This window comes from Phalacrocorax aristotelis, chromosome Z (assembly GCF_949628215.1).
Source record: "Phalacrocorax aristotelis chromosome Z, bGulAri2.1, whole genome shotgun sequence".
Lineage (NCBI taxonomy): Eukaryota > Metazoa > Chordata > Aves > Suliformes > Phalacrocoracidae > Phalacrocorax > Phalacrocorax aristotelis.
In genome coordinates this window covers 68,327,431-68,350,669 of record NC_134311.1, presented here as the reverse complement: position 1 = coordinate 68,350,669, position 23,239 = coordinate 68,327,431, and the positions used below count along the sequence as shown (strand labels likewise).

At 35.5% G+C, this 23,239-nt stretch overlaps 1 protein-coding gene across 8 annotated transcripts in view; it reads left to right on the top strand.

The window, feature by feature from the left end:
• The window catches only part of NIPBL (NIPBL cohesin loading factor), a 161,277-nt gene that overhangs the window by 123,773 nt on the left and 14,265 nt on the right, over positions 1-23,239 (top strand). For all 8 annotated transcript variants that reach the window (XM_075079886.1, XM_075079893.1, XM_075079890.1 and 5 more), the window contains 18 exons: positions 1,777-2,008; positions 2,671-2,822; positions 3,599-3,679; positions 4,735-4,835; positions 6,577-6,715; positions 6,923-7,005; positions 8,046-8,178; positions 9,129-9,272; positions 14,025-14,114; positions 14,354-14,568; positions 14,665-14,767; positions 15,646-15,744; positions 15,845-15,991; positions 17,178-17,312; positions 19,384-19,482; positions 20,692-20,745; positions 21,945-22,053; positions 22,636-22,772. In XM_075079886.1, coding sequence (XP_074935987.1) covers positions 1,777-2,008; positions 2,671-2,822; positions 3,599-3,679; positions 4,735-4,835; positions 6,577-6,715; positions 6,923-7,005; positions 8,046-8,178; positions 9,129-9,272; positions 14,025-14,114; positions 14,354-14,568; positions 14,665-14,767; positions 15,646-15,744; positions 15,845-15,991; positions 17,178-17,312; positions 19,384-19,482; positions 20,692-20,745; positions 21,945-22,053; positions 22,636-22,772 — 2,253 coding nt within the window. The remainder of the gene's footprint in view (positions 1-1,776; positions 2,009-2,670; positions 2,823-3,598; positions 3,680-4,734; positions 4,836-6,576; positions 6,716-6,922; positions 7,006-8,045; positions 8,179-9,128; positions 9,273-14,024; positions 14,115-14,353; positions 14,569-14,664; positions 14,768-15,645; positions 15,745-15,844; positions 15,992-17,177; positions 17,313-19,383; positions 19,483-20,691; positions 20,746-21,944; positions 22,054-22,635; positions 22,773-23,239) is intronic.

Sequence of the window (23,239 nt, the reverse complement as noted above, 5' to 3'; positions counted from 1 at the left end):
TTCTTCTCCTAAGCATTAAGAAAGGAGGAAGCACTTTGTTTAGTTCTGTTCTTATGCTGCAAAGTTAAAAGTTGTTAGCATAAACAGAATTATTAGGAAGCTTAAGATTTTAGGGTTTCTTTACTGATATACCTAAAAGTACATGGGGATTTGAAGCTTTTGTAAGGCTGATACATGATACTTCTACACTTTCTAGTCAATATTCTAGCAAGAATAGAGTTCTTGAGTTTTATGGGAAAAACCCGCTTGATCTGCAGATGTGGAGAGTTATTATTTATATTGGAAAGGAAGAATTTGATCTTGCAAATGAAAACCAGAGACATACTATTTGCACCTAAATGCTTTTATCTAGGTAGTTTGTAGGGGTTTCGAAGTTTCAGTGTATGGTTCTGAATGTCTTCAGCAAGATGAAAAATAAGTGAAAAGAAGGTGCTGGTTTACCTGTTCTACTTCAGTGTGATTAAGTCTTTATTCTAATGCTTTCAAAGTGGTATTTTTCTTTCAGCTTTTTGTAATAAAACTCAAGATTATTAAGCAGTTAATGAAATTGTCCAATGATTGCAAATCAGAGACAAAGCTTTGATTTAAAAAAGAAGCAACCTTTAGCCAAAACAATTTTAGTTTTTTTTTCTTAAAACCTATTAAACTTGACTCAAATCATTATGGCAAAGAAAGCTTCTGCTAAGGAGTGAGCTTACTTCTTTTACAGTGCAATGAAGATATACTACCTCTGTGTCAGGATGTTTTTCAGAGGCAGAGTGCACTTCCATATTTTTTTTATTTCCAAGGTTAATGAGAAAAAAAAAAAAAGGAAATACTTGAAACTACTTGGAATTTTTTAAAGACTCATTTATGTAAGGAACAAATGACTTAAAGCCATTCTGTGCAAGAACTTTACAGGGATCTCCTGATTTGCAGATTTCTGTTGATTTTACAAATATATATATCATATATATAATGCACTGTGATACTGTTTTAGATTCTTACCCAAAAGGGAGAAAGTTAATATGATTTTACCAACGCGCTCATTTTTTACAAGGAAAGACGGAAGTGTTGAATTACAATGTCATACAGGCAGGAAAGATTCTTTTTCTCTGTAGGTTATGGCTGTACCAGAGATAATTTTATTACAATATTTAAGAGTGCTGGGTCATCATAACTAACCTCATGTAGGTTTGGTTTTGTAACTTGTACAAACACAGAAATACAGAGATTCTGTACCCTATAGTAAATCTAAATAGACATATTTGATAAGGCATGTTTTAAACCCATTGATAGTAGATGGGTTGGTCTATGAAGCAAAGTCATGTACTTAAGTTTCTTGTGACTTGTAACAGTCTTTTTGTGTAAGAATTCCCTCTAGTGGCAAAAATTAGCTTGATCAAAGCAGCAACTGGTGTGCATAGGCCACTGAAGAAAGCACTAGATGAATGAGTGTAGATTTTGCTTAAAGTGCATCAGTCTTAAGTAGAGTATGTGGCAATCTTCCCTCATAGTGCTTCCAAATGATACTCAGAAAGATTCTTTGTGTTCTAGCAAAAGAATACAGTGAAACTTTGAAGACTTGTAACTTAGGGAGACATATTGCAAACATGTTGCTAGTAAAACAAACAGTTGATTTCTAAAACAAACTATTTTTGTATCAAAAAGGAAATGCAACATTTTATACTTACGTGTATGTAAGTATATTAAGGTAAGGTTGCTATCTTTTACTTGGAAATAATAAAAATTTTACTTCTTGTTCTCAAACTCTCCTTTTTTTCTTGCCTGTTACAGAACAATGACACTGAAGATGAGGAGAGATTATGGAGAGATCTTATTATGGAAAGAGTGACAAAATCTGCTGATGCTTGTCTTACTGCCATCAATATTATGACATCACCAAATATGCCTAAAGCTGTATATATTGAGGATGTAATAGAAAGAGTTATTCAATACACAAAATTTCATTTACAGAACACTCTCTATCCTCAGTATGATCCTGTGTATAGATTGGATCCTCATGGTGGTTAGTATGCTAAGAAATTTTTTAAAAAATATTTCCACATTAAAAAATATCAGAACATAATCTACTGTGTGATGATGCAAATGATATGACTTTCTGGAATAAGATTTTTCTGTGCAAGTGTTAAACTGATAGTTCTTCCATATTACATACAGCATCCTGAATTAATGCTTTGTGTTAGTTTGAGGATGATGAAATGTAGAGTAAAAAGACAATGAATGAAATGCGTCTTCTGAATAACTTAGTCATACATCATCTTGGTTTACTGCAATAATGTCAATGTAAATAAAGTATTTAGAAGTTTATCTGAAGTTCAGCTTCTATGTGTAGTTGTATATAGGAATAAGTCATTTTTTTTATTTCAGTGAAAACTATTTAGCATTTAGCATTTTGTTGTCATGTACATACCTTTAAATGCGGGTGTCCAACCTCAAGAATATTTTTAAAAATCTAGTGTCTAGAAATTAGAGCAGTTATGAAAAATCAGTATAATGTGAAATTCTTGCTTTCCAGCTGATGCTGTTAAATAGCTTTTCTTCTGTAAGCAATTGCTTTTACAGCAAGAGCTGTAGTTATGCATTTGTTTGGGGGACACTTTTTGAGGAAGATTATCTTTATAATGTGAAACATTGAAACAATTAATGAAGATATTTTTTATTTTCTAGGTGGTGTTTTAAGTTCAAAAGCAAAACGTGCCAAGTGTTCCACCCACAAGCAAAGAGTTATAGTGATGTTGTATAACAAAGTTTGTGACATTGTCAGCAGCTTGTCAGAGTTACTAGAGATACAGCTTCTTACTGATACAACTATTCTTCAGGTAAGTTTTATTAGAAAAATTTCTGTCTGAGAATGTTTGTTCTTTTCCCAGAGAGAATGTCAAGGATGATTGTCTCAGTGACATGAAGTACGAAACCAGTACAAACTTTTGAATTATTAACATCAAAATAGGTAACCTGCAGAAGAGCATTTTCTGTTCAAATCTTAAATGGGTTTCTTGTACACTTAAGAAGAGTTTAACCTGGTTGTAGTCAAATATAGAGTCGTAGAATCATTCAGGTTGGAAAAGACCCTTAAGATCATTGAGTCCAACCATTAAACTGCCAGATCCATCATGTCCCTAAGCACCGCATCTACACATCTTCTAAATACCTTTAGGGATGGTGACTCAACCACTTTGCTGGGCAGCCTGTTCCAATGCTTGACAACCCTTTCAGTGAAGAAATTGTTCCTGACATCCAATCTACACCTCTCCTTGTGCAACTTGAGGCTGTTTCCTCTTGTCCTATTACTCATCCTGTTACCTGGGAGAAGAGACTGACACCTACCTCCTTACAACCTCCTTTCTTGTAGTTGTAGAGAGCAATAAGGTCTCGCCTCAGCCTCCTTTTCTCCAGACTAAACAGCCCCAGTTCCTTCAGCCACTCCTCATAAGTCTTGTTCTCTAATATCCTTTAATAACTTTATTTGCAAATAATATGAAGTAATACATCTTATTGAATATCTTACCTCCTGAATGAATAACCTACCTGTGAAACTACATAAATAGCAGTTTGTTTGTCAAACATAATTACAATAATTTCTTTCCATCGATAGGTATCGTCTATGGGAATAACACCTTTCTTTGTAGAAAATGTCAGTGAACTACAGTTATGTGCCATCAAATTAGTGACTGCAGTAAGTACATCTTAATTTGAAGTTTCATGTTCCTGTACTTCTGAGAGTTGTTAGGACATTTACATAGGCTGTATTTTCTCTCTGGTAGAGAACTGGAGTTTAAAACTGATTTTATTCTTGCATGTTTTTACGGTTTGGTATCATAATCCAGAAGTAGTATTGAATCTGCCCAAGCTGCCCCTATTTGCAGAGTACTGTATAGGAAAAAATATCCCACTTAAGCAAGGAATTTTGGTTATGTTGTTTAAAGTGTAAACACAAACCCCTTCCTCTTACCTGTCCTTTCTTGTCTTAAGAAATCTTAGCAATGTGGTTTTCCTTATTTCCTATTCTAAGATTTGAATTTATGCAATGAAATAAGGTATAGAACTAGTAGGAAACTTCTATGTAATAGAAGAAATTATGTTCCTCAGAAGAGGTGGCTATGTGAAAAATTTATGGGGCAGGTAGAATATTATTTCAGGAAAAATGCGGTGCAACACAGATGTGCCTGTTCAAGTGGGAGTTTTCCATCTTTGTAATGATGATATACTCCAGTATTCTGCCTAAACAAAAGGAGAGTCAAACTCTACAATCTTGACCCTGTAAATTGAAAGAGTATGTCATGTCAGGCAAACATGAAAGCTCAGGATATGAAGTAAAACTGGTTTCTTAGATGTGCTCTCCAGCCATACCTGTGTTCATGTAATTTGTTACCACAGAGTTTTGCTCTGTACTGGAGTCAGAAAGCTTAGTGTTACACTGTTTGACTTCCCTACAGAGCATATTCTACCATTGACAGGAATTTTTAAAGCATAAGGTATTTTTAAGAGCCATTGCACATTTATGTTATTTGAAGATTTTTAAAAATCTATATTTGAAAAAGTTTTTATGTATTTTATAAAGAAATGCTTGCTTCGAAAAAACAATGTATTAAAAACAAGATGTGCATTAATTATAATTTATTTGTCATGTAAAGTGTATGTTTCTATATATAATTTTTAACAATATATTTAACGAGCGATATTTTATGTAACAATAAATATTTTTCTATCATTCCTGTAACTGTTAAATAGGTGTTCTCCAGGTATGAAAAACATAGGCAGTTAATACTAGAAGAAATTTTCACATCTCTTGCAAGACTACCAACTAGCAAGAGGAGTTTGAGAAACTTCAGGTAATTTTTGACATAGATTGTTAACTTGCAGACAATAGCATTTACAGTTTTGTAGATGTAGGGTTTTAGGCTTCAATATTAACTATTTCTTTAAAAATCTATGACTCCACAAGCTGCACTTTTTTAGAGGTTGATATTTCAAAACAATGCGAACAGTACTGCCTGACAAATGTCTTGTAATAATCACTCTTCCTTATGCCATCATATTTGTGCCTGCTTATGAAAATAATTGAAATATTTTTTTGTCTCACTGAGGATGTAAATGAGTGTAATGTTAGTGTGTATTCAGAGTTGATTTGTTGGAAAATTCTTTGGTTCTGTTTGTATGGAGTTCCATAATTTCTTAATTCTGGCTGAATTTCTTTGAGGACACACTCAGAGCACTCTTACCAGTAAGGAAATCAATGTAGTATCCCTTTGAATGAGTTTAATTTAGGAACTGCTCTGTTGACTTCAACTGTCTTTTAAGCACTTCAGCTGGATTTCAGTGCATCTTCAGAATAATAGTATGGGGTCAAATTCAATCTGAGAAGGAATGCGACCTGAACTGGATTTCAGTTAAATTTGAGGTTGGGATGCTTTAAATGATCCTAAAACATTTGTTATTGGTGTTGATTTTGTTCCTTGCTTGCATACATCTTGTCCCCAGAGACAGACAAATTGTCCAATAAATGTTTTGTCCAATCCAGGGTGGATGAACAGGACCTATCCAGGAAAAGAAATACGCTTGAACTTTGAAGTTGAATTCAGTGACACTAATGTTAACATAAGTGCTTGCTCCTAGTATTTCCTACTGTTTTGGTTATAGACATCAGAGAGATTTAGCAAATAGGAAGGTGGTATGAATAGGAGCATAAATTGTAGACACATTCTTTGAATTAGGACCTGTGCCAGAAGGAAGTCATGGTCTCAAGGCCACTGTTAATCTGCAGAGTCCTAATTCTGATCTGTTAAAGGATTCTCTAACTGTCCATTCTCTAAGCATGGCTACAGTCATGAAGGGTACAGCTTACACAAAATTTTGTATTAAAAGCTTTCCTCTCTAAAATAGTCAAAGATAACTTCAAAAAGATAATAACTACAATCTGTTTTGTGCCCAGTTAATATTTTGATAATTTGAGGAGGATGATGTCAGGGATTATCACCCTTTGCTATTGTAAGGGTAGTAATAGGTGGTGTTGATGTGTGTATGGGTAGTAAACACCATACTATTTCTCAGCTTCTATCATGGGAGAAACATGGAGTGTATTCATACTGGTCTTACCAATGTAAAGACACACTTAAGACACTTGCATGCTGAACTTCATAGTCTGTTATGCTACCTCAGATTACCATAGGTATAACTTTTGTAGAAGTCAGACCAGGTAATTGGTATATTTTTTTTTATGTTGTGTTAGAAATTAATATGGTGTTATATAATAAGCCTATTAGTAAGTGCCTTAGCCTGTAGGTGTTTATTACATATTCCTGTAGATTTTTTGGCTGCTGAACTTCACAGATACTCTGATAGCCCATCTTTGGTCTGTTTCAGTTCGTCTCTGCTGCCTGAGAATAATACTACAGTTTTTGTTAGACCACGTCTTACACTGCATAAGAGAGAATCAAATAAATAGATAAATGTCTAGAACACAGATTTCTAGCTGTGTTAATAATTATAGAAAGATATTATTTAGGGCCAAACATTTTTAGTTTGTCTTCTTTGTTTAGTTTTAGTGTTGATGCTGTCTTTTCTTATTAACAGGTTAAACAGCAGTGACACTGATGGAGAGCCTGTGTATATTCAGATGGTAACAGCCCTAGTTCTGCAGCTTATTCAGTGTGTGGTGCACTTACCATCAGCAGAAAAAGATTCTAATTCAGAGGAGGAATCAAACAAGAAAGTAAGATGTTTTTAAAAAGCCATAATTTTTGTGTGTGTGTGCGTGCAGGAATGACTTTGTGTGTTTGTAGGTATAATATTTTATTATGGTGTAATCAAACATTGTCATTTTATGTCTGCTGTAATTATTTGATGCATGAATGATGTTGATCTGGAAATCATATGTCTGTGTATACTAAAAAAATAGACAAATGTATCTTGTTTTTAGGTGGATCAAGATGTGCTTATTACTAACTCCTATGAAACAGCCATGAGAACAGCACAAAACTTCCTTTCTATTTTCCTTAAGAAGTAAGTACTGTTGCATTCTTTAGTGTGTTGATGAAACCAACTCCAAGTAAGGTCTGTCATACCTTAAGACAAACCTAACCACTTTGAAATGCTAAATACCTACTCCTGAAGTTATTTGTAACAATATTCTTTATAGATCCTTAAGAGAGCTACAAAAATTCTTACGGGCCAGAAGTTCTGCAGAGAGTTCTTTCTACATTTAAGAATCTGTTTGACAGTTCATGTAGGATCCTTCTAGTGGGAGTCTATGACTCATCTGAAGCGTGGAAGACAAGGCTGAGAAATATTTAAGTGGTAAAGCCATATTCATTCAGTCATCAGAATGACAAAGATATTAAAAAAACCCTAAAACTTACTTTCATTTATCTAAAGTTAGGAATGTCAATAGCTCAACAGGAGAAAAAAAAATAAGACTATACTTGAATAACTAAAGGATTTCTAAGAATAAGTCTTGAGGTTTTTATCATGTTATTTTCTGCTTTTAAGCTGAAAGGCTATTTAATAGCCATTTAAGCAATATCTCTGCATACTTCAGGTATCTTTAAGGTTAGGGGTGCCACACGTAAGTGAAGCACTATCAGGTATGTTATCTTTTGGGGTTTTTACCTTCTGATTTTAACCTTTGTGGAGTATAGTACTGAGACATCTTATCACTGTCAGATAAATCAGACCAAGTTTAAGGAATATAGACAGAACACCTCCTAAATACCCCACTCCAGCTTGAGCTTTACAGTTGCACCTGCTTTGTCCATCCAAGTTAATGCAGACTTGAACTCAAAGCAATAAATAAAAAAGTCTTCAAACAAAATTTTGCTATCACGGATTAGCTGCTTTACTTGCAGTGCAGCTTGGAGTGGTAACTGTTTAAAATATTTCTCTGTAAATGAATAAAACAAATTTTCTGCTAATATTTCAGCTATTTTTTTTAGAATTGTATAAAACTATTTTCTGATTAAAAATAGGATTATTTCCATTTACGTCAGAAGAAAAGCTTAAATGACTCTTAAATTTGCTTACAAAATGCATTTTCTTTTAAACAGGTGTGGCAGTAAACAAGGAGAAGAAGATTACAGGCCACTGTTTGAGAACTTCATTCAAGATCTTCTTTCCACAGTCAATAAACCAGAATGGCCGGCTGCAGAATTGCTGCTTAGCTTATTAGGAAGACTATTGGTAAGGGATTCTTGGTTTTAACTATTATATTAATTTATTTCTTATTACAATGAAGACTTGTTTATTTCAGCTGAAACTAATACAAGAATGCTTCCTGAGTGTTGACACATACACAGCATTAAAGGTGGCATTATTTAATTTTTAGTAAGCATTAACTAAGCAAGCATTAAATGTACCACTACTGTGTAATACCTAGATAATAAAATTTGGGTTAGAGGGTCATTCATATGGAACTTGTTAAAGATCATACATATAGTTTCTCATGGAAGTCCACTTCCAGTGTTCCATGACAATTTCCATGAGAAAATGCCATTGTATTGCATCTAATAAGTATAGATTTTCATTTGGAGTAAAGTCAGACTAAAAGGTGTAATTATTCATGTTAAACATTTTCTCTGGACTATTCCTTTGGCACAGAACCTGAAAACAATTAACTGGTTTGGTTTTTTACCAATAAGAGCATTTACTTACAGTATTTTACAGAATGTGAATATTTTTGTTGACCTGCTTTTTGAGAGTTGTTCTTCAGTAGTACAGTGTAATTAACACAGTAATTTGAGCTGTTTTTTGGAAGAGTATTTTATGGTCCTGTTCCTGGTAAAATGTAGCGTTCCTTATACTTGTGTGAATAATGAAGGGTTGCATTATGGTGCATAAGATCTATGCTATTGCAAAGGATATTCTGCTGTACTAGTTGTCCAGGTTATTTTATGAAAATATGTATTTTAAAAAACTCTCACAGGGATATTTAGTGGGAGAGAGAGAGACCAAATAAAGGAAGAAACATTTAAGTAAAGCAAGTGTATCTGTGATGTAATTTAAAATTACGTAATTTTATGCGACATGGAAGTTAGGTGGAATTTTTAATAAGGTCGAGAAGTCTCTTGTGAGAAGAATCTCAGTTGCATAAATAAATATTTGGTTCTAACAGTTTTTTCTGGTTTTCTTAGGTTCACCAGTTCAGTAACAAATCTACAGAAATGGCATTAAGAGTTGCATCACTTGACTATCTTGGAACTGTAGCTGCAAGACTGAGGAAAGATGCAGTCACTAGCAAAATGGATCAAGGATCTATAGCCAGAATCCTCAAACAGGTATGTGAGAGATCCCCTGCCAGCTGGGTTGAGATGTATCCACTGAAATACTTGAAAATTTTAAAGATGTAAGTCAGTTTTCTTGTGACAAGCCAGAGGAAATAATGGAGCAACAGTTGGATTCTATCTTAAGAGGCCTTAAAAATACATATGCATCTGCATTTGCTATTGCAAAGTGGTTACTGAGCTTCTGGCACTCCTATATAGGCTTGAGAGATATAAACTGTTAGGCCTGTTAGGTTAGATTTTATGTGATGTAGCTGGTCATCCTGGGGTTTTTTTGTTTTGGTTTGGTTGTTTGGGGTTTTTTTTTTTTTTGTGAGGAGTGGGGCAGGGGTGGTTTGCTTTGGTTTTTAAACTGAACTTGCATACATCTTTCAGTAGAGAGTGCATATTTGCATTTCTGCTAATGCTGCTCCAAACCTGCAAGGGTGGCAACAATTATCAAAGCAGTGTATGCATTTGGGTGCTATACGGTACATAATATGATGAGAAAATTTCACACCTTGTGTCCTTTTAAAAATGTGGACTTGCACATTTCTTATGGATGCTACACATTTCTTTCTGAACTTCTAACTGTTCTCAGAATGATCTAAAGTTAAGTAGTTTTATCAAGTTCATTTCCCTTTCAGTTACCTGAAAAGACTACAGATCTATTACACGTACTTTATAATGACTGTTACAGATTTATGTTAATGGAAAAACTTCTGCACTTTACAGGTATTCAAATACAGAATGAAAATTCATCTACTCCTTTATGAGGCTGATACTTCCAATAACTTTTGTTGATAAGAATACTCAACAACATACAGTGTCAAATCTTTATGTCTGTGGCTTAATATAATTTATACTTCTATGTGCTAAGGGGTTATAAATCTCCTCTGTTGGCAGTGACTCTGAAAATTCTGCATTAGATTTCATAGGGAGGTACTTTAGAAGGATCCTTTTCTCTTTCCTTACCTCCAGAAGTTTGAATAGTTTTGAAAGATATTCTAAAAAGATGTATATCTAAGTGGTGACCTGAATTTTTCTATTTGTTGGGGGTTTTACAGGATCAGGCAGTTACGAGGCATTGACATCTGCAGAAAATAAAATTGCTCTGGACAACTGAGTGCTAAAAGCATTTTTTCAGTTACTCACGAAGCTTAACATCAGTGATGCTAGACAATACCAGTTGTAGAAGGTGTGTGCTATACAGTACCATCAGTCAGAGGAGACAGTGTGTTGTTTATGATTTGTAACATAAGAACAAATAAATACTTTGAAATGTGTACATGACATCTAAACTTCACTTTGCTGTTCAAATGGCAAGAAAATAAGAAGATCCACTGGTAGACATACTCAGCTGTCGTCATCAGAAACTTAAATTATTACTCCCATTCAGAAATGAATTTATACTTCTACAGATTTTTTTTTCTTGCTGAATTGAATACTTAGACTCTATTGGATATTTCCTTCTACACTCTGATATCATTACCAGGATATTCCCCAATGATTGATGAATGCTTATAACTCTCTCAAATGTGGTTTGGACTCATGACCCATAGAATTAGATTTAGGAGAAAATCTATTCTGTTTTGACTTTTTTAAACAGTAGATTTTTTTTCTTTTTGTAGAAATCTATCATAGATTATCAAGTTGATTTGAACACTTTTGCATGCTTTTCATTAGTTTACCTCTTGATACACTTGTGTTGTGGACTTCTAACTGTACTTTTCTCCACTTGCTGATGTTTGCAAGCATTATGGTTTAGTCCCAGTCAGCAGCCAAGCCCCACACAACTGCTTGCTCACTCCCCGCCGGTGGGATGGGGGAGAAAATCAGAAGAGTAAAAGCGAGGAAACTCGTGGGTTGAGATAAAGACAGTTTAATAAGTAAAGCAAAAGCCACACACACAAGCAAAGCAAAACGAGGAATTCATTCACTCATTGCCATGGGCAGGCAGGTGTTCAGCCGTGTCCACAAAAGCAGGGCTCTACCACATGCGTAACAGTTACTTGGGAAGACAAAACACATTCACTCCGAACATCCCCCCCTCTTCCTTCTTCTTTCCCCAGCTTTATATACTGAGCATGATGTCATACGGTATGGAATATCCCATTGGTCTGTTGGGGTCAGCTGTCCCTGCTGTGTCCCCTCCCAGCTTCTTGTGCACCTGGCAGAGCACGGGGAGCTGAAAAAGTCCTTGACCAGTGTAAGCGCTACTTAGCCACAACTAAAACATCCCCACGTTATCACCACCATTTCCAGCACAAATCCAAAACATAGCCCCATACTAGCTACTATGAAGAAGTTTAACTCTATCCCAGCTGAAAGCAGGACAGCAAGCTATATTATGTGCTGTCTTTGTAGAAAGGTTTTTCTATTTGTGCTGTTCATACAGAAGTTAAGATGGTCATGAGTTACGAGTTTTATTGCTGAAGAAAAATGTTTGTAGCTGAAAAATTTTAAGCCAGAAATTATTCTTCTACTTTTATTATCCATATCAAATGTGATTTGTTGTGGGCTTCACAGTTTCTCTTTGTTTGTTCTGGGTTTACGTGTTTGAAGATAGTTAGGCAGTTAAGGCTCATCAAGCAACCCTTTTATTCAGCGAGTTATCCACAGAATCTAACATTGGTTGAAGGCCTGAATTTTGAATCACAATTTGCACATACATTAGGGTGCCAAATGTATATATAAACCTGTGCCGGTATTATGTGCATTGTAGACATGTTTTGAAATCCTGAACTCATTCATTTTGGGGGAAAAAAAAAATCCAGTTGTCTGCTGTAATGTTAGCAACTGCAAGGACCCGCATATTTCAGTATAATGCTGAAGTTTATGGGTTTGGTTTTGTGCTGTCTTGTAGATGTTGAGCGAGATAGTTTCTGGCTCATGCACAAGTTCATTGGTACCGATTTATTTTCTATAACCTGTATATAGGGAAAAGTACATTGTCTTCTGGTCATATACAAGATCATTGTTTGATTTAGATAGACTAGAACTATTTGAGAGATCAGGATATACATAGAATCATAGAATGGTTTGGTTTGGAAGTAGGCTTTAGAGGTCATCTGGTCCAACCCCCCTGCAGTGAGCAGGAACATCTTCAACTACATCAGGTTGCTCAGAGCCCCGTCCAACCTGACCCTGAATGTTTCCAGGGATGGGGCATTGACCACCTCTCTGGGCAACCTGTTCCAGTGTTTCACCACCCTCATTGTAAAAAATGTCTTCCTTATATTTAGGCTAAATGTACGCTCCTTTAGTTTAAAACCTTTACCCCTTGTCCTGTCGCTACAGGCCCTGCTAAAAAGTCTGTCCTCATCTTTCTTAAAGGACCCTTTTAAGTACTGAAAGGCCGCAATAAGGTCTTCCTGCAGCCATCTCTTCTCCAGGCTGAATAACCCAACTCTCTCAGCCTGTCCTCACAGGAGAGGTGCTCCAGCCCTCAGATCATTTTTGTGGCCTCCTCTGGACCCGCTCCAACAGCTCCATGTCCTTCCTGTGCTGAGGGCTCCAGAGCTAGACGCAGCACTGCAGGTGGGGTCTCAGCAGAGCAGAGCAGAGGGGCAGAATCACCTCCCTCAACCTGCCGGCCACGCTGCTTTAGATGCAGCCCAGGATATGGTTGGCTTTCTGGGCTGCAAGCATACTTTGTTGGCTCATGTCCAGCTTTTCATCTACCAGTACCCCCAGCTCCTCCTCTGCAGGGCTGCTCTCAATCCGTTCATCCCCCAGCCTGTATTGATATTGGGGGTTGCCCTGACCCAGGTACAGGACCTTGGACTTGGCCTTGTTGAACCTCATGAGGTTCACATAGGCCCGATTCTCAAGCTTATCCATGTCCCTTTGGATGGCATCCTGTCCCTCATACAGTTTAGATACTGCAAATCTGATACATAGTCTCCAGCACTAGTTTTCAGATTAGTATTTCATATGTAATGCTTTTTGTGCATCTTAAAAGTGCTTCTCCAGAAAATTAATATTTATTCTGTAAATAGGCTTTAGCAATAGGGGACATTTTTCTACAATATGTGTGTTTCTTCCCAAGATTTTTGACTGATAGAAACTTAGTTGAATCTCAGAAAGCATGGCTCTTCAGTGCTGGAGCTCAGTGGTGTTTGTAAATGACCTCTGTAGGTTCTTTCCTAGATTGAGCATACTTGCTGCACTTTCCCTGTATGGATGTTTTATCCCTGAAAACAGTTATACCAAATATTTTTACAAAGAGACAAGTTATTTTTATTTCTTTGATGTTTCCTTTATCTTTTTACTGTTGTCTGTTCCATATTTATTTTTATTTTACTTTATTGCCTTTTATTACTCTTTCACCTGAGAAGTCAGTGTTATGATATTTAATATTGCTGAGATGGCTAATGGTGGCTTTTACAGGTTAAACTTTGTGTCAGTCTGTTATGTTTGATTTCAGCCCTTCTTTTTTCCTCTGTGACAGAGGGTCTTCACACAAGATCATAGAATGAAAATCAATCAGATCAGTCAGTCTGTTTTAAAACAAGTCTTATTCTGCTGGTTATTTCTCTTACAAATATCTTATATCAGGTACTAATCTTTTTTCAGACTTCAGAGCCACAGTTGAATTTGTTTCAGTCTCTGTGCAGATTATAAATAATTGGTTAAAAAATTAATATTCTGCAATTATCAAAGCAACTGACTTCAGTGTATTTTATATGTGGACATGCAGATTTTCAGATGATAATTACCGTTGTGCAATATTCTGTTTTATAACTATGTTTCTACTTCTGACAGGTTTCAGGAGGAGAAGACGAAATTCAACAGCTGCAAAAGGCTTTGCTAGATTATCTGGATAAGAACACAGAAATTGATGCATCATTAGTGGTAAATTCCAACTTTCTGGTGTCAAGTGTATACAAAAATAATTTCAGTAACGTGCTGAATAAAATCCTTTTCAGTTGTGCATATTAGTGCTTCAATTAAATTGTCACCCTAACATAAACTCTTCTGTTTTCCAAAATATTGTTGATACATTAGTTCACTTAATCTCATTACGAATCTGTTAATTTTCCTTTTCTGTGTCTGTTGTTTTTGTTTTCTCTGCATCCTGTGTATTTCTCCAGTTTTCTCGGAAGTTTTATATAGCTCAGTGGTTCCGTGATACAACTATGGAGACAGAGAAAGCAATTAAATCTCAGAAGGATGAGGATTCATCTGAAGGAACTCATCATGCAAAGGATGTTGAAACCACAGGACAAATCATGCATAGAGCGGAAAGTCGCAAAAAGTTTCTTCGCAGCATCATTAGAACTGCTCCGTCTCAGTTCAGTACATTAAGGTATATTTCAGTACCATGTATTTCTTTTAGCCATGCATTTGATGTTTTAAATAATTTTTGATAGACGTCCTAATTAATACATGGAATTTGTTTCAGGATGAATTCTGATACTGTGGACTACGAAGATGCATGTTTGATTGTTCGCTACTTGGCCTCTATGAGGCCGTTTGCCCAGAGCTTCGATATTTATTTGACACAGGTAAACTGTGCCAGAAGTTAGTACAGTGAAACATAATTGGTTTCTGATTCCGAACACTTTGCGGTAGTGTGCCTTATCTGTTCATAGCTGAGCACAGGTATTTAACAGGCCATGATAACACCATGTGATTTCATATTCTGTATTGATGACATAAGTGATTATGTTTCTTTTTCTTCCATGCATTTCATGTGTCATATTGTACATACATTATTTTATTTGTCCATTTGTCCATGTGTGTGACAAAATCATTTTAATTAGGTGTACACAGAAAGAGGATAATTACAAAATGTTGAAATCGTTTTCACAGCTTCTCTAAGGTGCATGCTCATTTGGTAATATTCACTCATGAAATTGAGCTTAGTTAAATTTAAAAATTTAAGCCAGCAGGTCAGTTACTTTCAGTGCATGTTACTGTCACTTTGGAAGCTGCTGTTTGACCAGTGTAATTTCTTTGCTTTTTCTGGGAGAAGAGCACTAACATGTTGGCATGGTGAAATGCTTGAACTCCACCACTAGTTTAGGTTGCGTTACTTATATTGATCTGCACACAGAGCCATTCTTAAAATTATAATGCCCAAATCCAACTTCCCTGTTAGAACAACCATGGTGGAAGCCACAACTGGATGACAAAAGTAGAGTTTAAAATAGAAGGACTTAAAGTGAACATACGGACCATGTGTAAATCCTGTTTGCACCAGTCTTAGAGATGTGGCAAATCCTAGTAAATATCCATGCTCGGTTTTCAGGGCCATGGAACATCACTTGCATACTTAATTTGCTTAAATTGTCTGCATATTACTCTGCAACATTTTTGCCTGTTAAACGTTGTTTCCTACCTTCCCAAAGCAATTGAATCTTTGTTTTTGTTCTCTTATTAGATTCTGCGTGTACTTGGTGAAAATGCAATTGCTGTTCGAACAAAAGCCATGAAGTGTTTATCTGAGGTTGTTGCTGTAGACCCCAGTATTCTAGCCAGGGTAAAAAAGAAATATCTGTCATGCACATATGTTCTTCTGTCATGCTTAAAATAAACCTTCATTTCTTATTTTGAATCTGTGTTTTGTTTGTTCTTTTTAGCTGGATATGCAACGAGGTGTTCATGGACGGTTAATGGATAACTCCACCAGTGTACGAGAAGCAGCTGTGGAGCTGCTTGGCCGATTTGTGCTCTGTCGTCCTCAGCTTGCTGAGCAGTATTATGACATGCTGATTGAAAGAATATTGGTATGGTGACTTGTGATATTTATGATAAAATAAGTGGCACTGGAAAAATTGTTTTTAACTGAGTTTGTATGTTTAATAATGTGGAATGATGATCCCAAGACTAAATTTTGTTATTGTTTTAATGGGGAGCATCATGCATTTAAGACCAACCTTGTAAAAGGCATCACTTGTTTCCAGTAAGTCTTCATTACATCAAAAGGTAAACATATATATAAAGTTGTACCACATCAGAACAAGGATTATATTCCTTTTGATTCCATTGTTAAGGCACAAATTAGATGAACTGAGGAATTTTGCTACATCTCTGAAACCTGAGATATGGGTCTTTGAGGGCAGCCCAGTAGTGCGGTTGATGAAGAAGGATGTACAACATAGTAATCTGAAGATGCCATTTGTAAGCCAAAAGAAAAAAAAAGATAACACTACTTTGCTTTTCTATGCTATTTTTCATGTTTTAAAAAGCTTCTTATTAGAGTATTCATACAAAAAGTGTTTTTTTCTGCATGTTCAGATAAAATGCAATGTTAATGTAACTGTGAGATAACACTAGCTCTTAGCATCCATGTCAGGTTTTTAGTCAAATACTATTCATTTGCTATAGTTACACGATAAATCATGTTTGTGAAGGGTTTTGGAAATAAGCTTCATGTGTGTATGAGTGTGCATAAAGCAGCTCATCCTCACACGCAGATTCAACAGGTTTTGAATAAGGTAATAGGAACCTCCTCATCCATCTCCTTAGACAAAGCCTGGGAAAATGGAAAAGATTGCTGAATATATCTTATGCATAACCTTTATCTAAAGGCATGAAGTATTACAGTTCAGATCTGCAGAGAATCTTGTGTCTTCCAAAAAAGTAGCTAAAGCATGATCACATCTAGCTTGTAAGCTCTTGAATTAAGAAATGGAATTATACAACATCATGAGCTCTTAGATGGGGGGACATAAATGGAGGAAACGTTTCAGCATTCTGGGGATTCAGCCAGCACCTTTAGATTTGTTGCAAATAAAGTGGTACAAGTTATGCTTACTTCCTCTGTAAATGCGCTCCAGAATATTTTAGCTGCCCTTTCTAAATAAATTTTGCAAGTCAGATTGGGTGATCTTCAAATATTAATTCATATAACATGTAAATTAATTTTTATTTCTGATTTGTTTTAAGAGAGTAATGCTTTTGTCCTCACAGGATACTGGTATCAGTGTCAGAAAAAGAGTCATAAAGATACTTAGGGATATCTGCATTGAACAACCAACATTTCCCAAAATTACAGAGATGTGTGTGAAAATGATTCGAAGAGTCAATGATGAAGAAGGCATTAAGGTAGAATGAAACATATCCTTCAGGATTTTAATTATCGTCATTTCAGTGTTAATATTTTGACCAAAAAAATCAAAGTATTGCATTGCTCCTCTGTAATATTTATGACTTATACACTTCTAATTTTTGAGAGCAAATACCTTAGCTTTCTAAAATGCTCTTTGACTTGTTTTCCTTTCTTTTCTATCTTCTTGAAGTTCTTGCTGACAACCAGAAAATTTTTAAAAGTTCTTTTCTAGAGGTTTTTTTTTTTCTTCTAGCAAGTGTTGTCTCTTGTACTTCTCTTTTCTAACAGGTAAAATTGGCATATACGGCTAATTTCTGCAAACAAAATAAATTTTAAGCCAAAATTAAGGTGAGAGTGACAGAGCAGTGGAACAGGCTGCCCAGACAGGCTGTGGAGTCCCCTTCTCTGGAGACATTCAAAACCCACCTGGACACAGTCCTGTGCCCCCTGCTCTAGGTGTCCCTGCTCAAGCAGGGGGGTTGGATGAGATGATCTCCAGAGGTCCCTTACGACCCCATCCATTCTGTGGTTCTGTGATTCTGTGAAAATTAAGTACTTGACATTAATATATGCCAAATCTGCAAATTCTCATATAGAAATTAATTTTGCCTTAATTCTGAATGTTCAATGAATCAGTTATTACTCCATAAATGTTACTAATGTGATCATACTCTACTCTTCGTGCAGTATGTATGCAGAAGGGCACAAACTAAGATGATGTCTTAAATCATAAACCTGGCAATAATGGTTTTGTATGATTTGGCAAAACAATTTTAAATTAATTGGGTAATTAACACATCTGTAATAATTTTATATCACACTTTCAGTAGATTTTGAAATCTGCAGCTTTAAATCTGCGTCACATATTTTTTACCACTTGAAATACATTAATGCCAAGTGGCCTTCTGAGAAGACTGTTAATCAAGAAGTAGATGAACAGCTGAATTCCAAGGTGCTGCTGGGGAAGGATGACCTTGTTCTCTATTCTCCTTCCCCTTGCCTTTCTAACAACATCAGAAAAAACGAGGCATTATCTTCAATGTATTTTTTATGTTTCCATTAATGAGGAGGGAATTTTACAACCATATGTCTTATAATTTGGGAATAATTTTGTTCACTTTCATTCTTTTTTCTCCATCCAAAAACACTGAAAGGGAACCTACTTCCTTTGTCTGGGTAGAGAGACTTTGCTTCTCTCTCTTTCCCACCTTCACAGAGTCACAGAATCCTAGGTTGGAAGGGACCTCAGGGATCATCTAGTCCAACCTTTCTAGGAGGACCAGAGTCTAAACAAGATGGCCTACCACCCTGTCCAGCCGAATCTTAAAAGTGTCCAGTGTGGCCGAGTCAACCACTTCCCTGGGGAGATTATTCCAATGCTTGACTGTCCTCACTGTGAAAAATTTCCCTCTGGTGTCCAATTGGAATCTCCCCAAGAGCAACTTGTGTCCATTCCCCCTTGTCCTCTCCATGGCACTCCTTGTAAAAAGGGAGTCTCCATCTTCTTTGTAGCTACCCCTTAAGTACTGGTACATGGTGATGAGATCCCCTCTGAGCCTCCTTTTCTTAAGGCTGAACAAACCCAGCTCTCCCAGCCTATCCTTGTATGGCAGCTTCCCAGTCCTTTGATCATCTTGGTGGCCCTTCTCTGGACCCGTTCCAGCCTGTCCACATCCTTGTCACAGCTCTTTTGAAAACTCCAAAGTAACCTACCATTGCTGCTAGTTCTCCTGTAGAAATCATAACCTTATGTTCAGTTGTCAGCTTCTGAGGGTACTGTGTTTTCCTGAGGAATATAAATTAATGCAGGAAGGTGGTAACTCCATTTTCTCTAGCATCAGTTCCCAGCAATCATTTTAATGAAACTTTATTAGAGGTCAGTATAAGTCCTGTAATTGTCCATCTGGGTGTGTCTATGATAACATTTTCTACAACAGTCTCAGGTTGAAAAATTCCATATGAAATGGTACGCATCATCAACAAATCTGTTGTATGGATGTGTTAGAGATAATGCATGTGTGCCAAGATAAGCTTTATTTATTTCTGCTAATATTTTTCTTCCTTCAGAAATTAGTAAATGAGACATTCCAGAAGCTCTGGTTTACTCCAACCCCACACCATGACAAAGAAGCAATGACAAGGAAAATACTAAACATCACTGATGTGGTATGTTAAAGAAATTTTAGTTAGGTTATGTGCAAAATTTGATGTTTTTAGTATCTTTGAAATAGTGTCTGTAGTTTTTTAGAATACAGTAATTTAATTGTCAGATGGTTTTCTTTTTATATCTCCTAGCATTGAATATATGCTCAAGTTATTCATCTGATGGAACAGGCTGTAGGAAACTTTTAAATTCTCACAAATCTGCTGGCAATGATAACTGGAACCACATTATATTCAGGTTGAATAAAACACTTGTCCAGTTAAAACACAACAAATTTGTATTGTATTTAAAATTTTCCAGGAATTGCTAGTAGCAACATACTGTTAAGCCTAGCAAAGAAGTTGTCCTTAAAAGCAAATTTTCCTCCAACAGTTGATAACATTTATTTTGAAAGGTTAATAAGCTATTTTAACAGATACAGGGTCATGTTCTCACTCAGTAAACTAGTATCCACATAATTGTATCTACTTTTTAGGAGCAGAAAATTAAATAGCATGTCTCCAAAATAACAAAATTTGTGTCAAATAAAATACTTTTAACTTGTAGTGAAAATGTGGTGTGTAAAGCCACTGTGCTGAGAAGGTGTTTTAATATCAATTAGACCAGGATGGAAATATCAAATAAAAGTACTCGCTTCATTACTTACAACTATGGGTTTAAACTTCATCCTGCTTTTCAATGTTTTTACAAAATGGTAGTCTAGTGTGCATTCTTCCAGACTGAGAAGTCAGTCAATTTGACTTCAGCTTAACTCTCAGTTCTCCTGCCAGTCCTACTTAGGAGCACCTTTGAGCTGTTCCTGACATATGATACCAGTGAAGGCTTGCTTTATTTATATAAAAATATATAGAGATATATATACACACACGCATGTTTATTTGTAGTACGTCAGGCTTGTATTTGTACTTCAATTTTTGCAAAACGTTCTACAAAACCAAAATCAGGTTTATGGTACAGCCAGCAATCTCAAGTAAAATGTGCAGGCTTTGTGTTGTACGGAAGACAAATTCTGGAGTAGGCTAATTGGTGAGAACTACTTTTCAAATGCAGAGGACAGTTTCTAATCTCCAAAGACATAAAATTGTTGTACTGAATGCATATGAAAATATATCTATGCATGTTTAGTGGTCTTATAAGATGACATCTGTAATGAAGTAATTTTTCCTCAGATGCCTTTTTTATAACCAGTTTATTCTCAAAAATACTTCTAGGTTGCAGCTTGTAGAGATACAGGGTATGATTGGTTTGAACAGCTTCTTCAAAATGTAAGTAATTAATTTTGAATGCATGGTACAATCATTGTTAGAATTTTAACATTTCTTTTGGTACTAAAACACATAGAAGGGGGACTATAAAAGCAGTCCTTTACAGTAGACAAATTCAGTTAGTGCACTTTAGACATCTGACTTTTTTTTTAGTCTTCATTGGTGCAGTTTTCTTTGTCTGACATTGATTTCTGTCTTTCCATATGATCTGTTTTAAAAATACTTTACTACTTGGTTTTGGGAGAGGTTTTGTTTGTTTGTTTTTAAATTTCATGGTCTCTTCACTAATGAGTGACATAACATGAATTCCACAGCTAGGATAATTCTGAAATGAGACATATCTAGTGTGTTATAGATTTTTTTGAAATGGTAGATAAGTGTATTTTCATATCCAGTAGATTTGTTACACAGTTTATAGAAGCAGTGAATCTTCAGAGTATAGTTTACTTCTACATTATGTTTTACTCTGATTTTTCTAAGAATTGAGCTTGCCTTGATTATATCTCTTAATCTGTGTTATCGTTGTCCTCTACATCTTGTATGCACTGGTTAATTTTCAAATGAAAAAAGCCCCTTTTGATTTTACTTTAGCCTGGAGTGCCATGAAAATAGGTAGTCAAGTAAACTAGAGCCTCTTAATGCCTGCACTGGTGAAAGGCTATAGTATGGTCTCAATCCTTCTTAGATATTAAATTATATTAATGGACACAATTTCAGTACCTGAAGTCATATAGAAGAAGGCTAACTGGTTAAAATGTTCATAAAACTGTTTCATCTTCATTTGATATTTTTGCTTAGCGTCAAAACCAATATTCCTTTTGAATTTCCTAAGCATTTTAAAAGCCCTCTAACTGTTAGTTACTTCTGGCAAGTACAACTGCATTTTTGTTTTCTGCATTATTTCATTAAGCACAAAGTTAGCTTTCATCCCAATGGAAAAATCAGTAGAACCTTTCTCTTCTTGGTTTTGGTTTTTTTTTATTGAGACTAATTTTTCTTTACTCCTCTTGCATTTTGGTTTGATTTTCTACTTCGCTTAATTTTAAATTCACTGTGTAACTTTTATGGAGAAGTTAAATAAATACATTTGTAGTGTAAAATCCTTGTGTATCTGTAGTAGTTGTTATAAAACCAGCATGTATCCAATGTAAATGAATGCACCCTTAATACTAAGTCATTTTCCATTTCAACCACTACAGCTGTTGAAGTCAGAAGAGGATGCCTCATATAAACCTGTGAAGAAAGCCTGTACTCAACTTGTTGACAATTTGGTTGAGCACATTCTTAAATATGAGGAATCTTTATCAGGTAATATTATTTACGATCCAGTAGCTAAACTCCTTTGAATTTTATGTGATGCCATAACAATGGTTGTTCAAACTGCTATCTTAAAAAGTTACTGTTACAGAATTCCTTTTACAAAACTGAGGGTAATGAGTTATTGCTTTTAAGTTCATTGTGAACTTTTTAGGACTGTATAATAATAAAGCTGCCCTAATTTTCACTGCCTAACCACAATAACAGAACTACTTTTAAAATAACTTGTTCAAACTTTCAGATCACCAAAACAAACGTGGCAAGTTTTACTTGAATTAGTATGTTCTACAGTTGTAATAGGGATCATTGGCTGAGCCAAAGTTCTGTGTACAATAAGTAATTTAAAAACTAGTGATGTCTTTGAAGCAGCTTTGCTTTTTTCACATATTTTGTGATCACATAAAAATGTTAATTTATTATGTTTGCATCTTTAATCTAGTAAGAATATTCTGTATTGATCTTCAAAGAGATGTAATGAAAGAGATAATAAAATTATGCTTAAGCCATATGTTTTTTATTACTCAAACATTACTTGCACTTAATATGCTTTCTGTATTTTCTGATCTTTTGCAGATTCTGACAACAAAGGTGTGAATTCTGGTCGCTTGGTTGCTTGCATAACCACTTTGTTCTTATTCAGCAAAATCAGGCCCCAGCTAATGGTCAAACATGCCATGACCATGCAGCCATACCTGACCACTAAATGTAGTGTAAGTAGAGAAAATTTCTCTTTTTTCGCCCCCAGATAATTAAGCATGGGAATGATGGCTGTCTTGAATATGTGATTAAAGTGAAGGTAGGAGAAGAAAAATTAAAATTGTGTTTTTATTTCATGGACATTGTAGCTTCTGAAGATAATAGGTGCTGTTGATAACCTCTGTAGCTTCTACCTCCATGTTTTACAGCTAAATGAAACTGAAACCTCTCCTGCCTTTTTCCCTTGAGGACTAAGACCAAGTTTTTCAACTGCTATGAAATAATCTTAAAATTGTTTTGGTTTATAGTCACAGTCTTAAAAGTAGTTAATATTTAACATATGAATCTTAAGGCTAAAGGTATGGCTCCATAAGATAGAGTGTTCTAACATACAGCGAATCCATCAGAAGAAAAATGTACTGCTCCATCCAGTTCTGTATTTCACCTCTCACTTCCCTAGCTCTAGTGTTTTTCTCTTCCT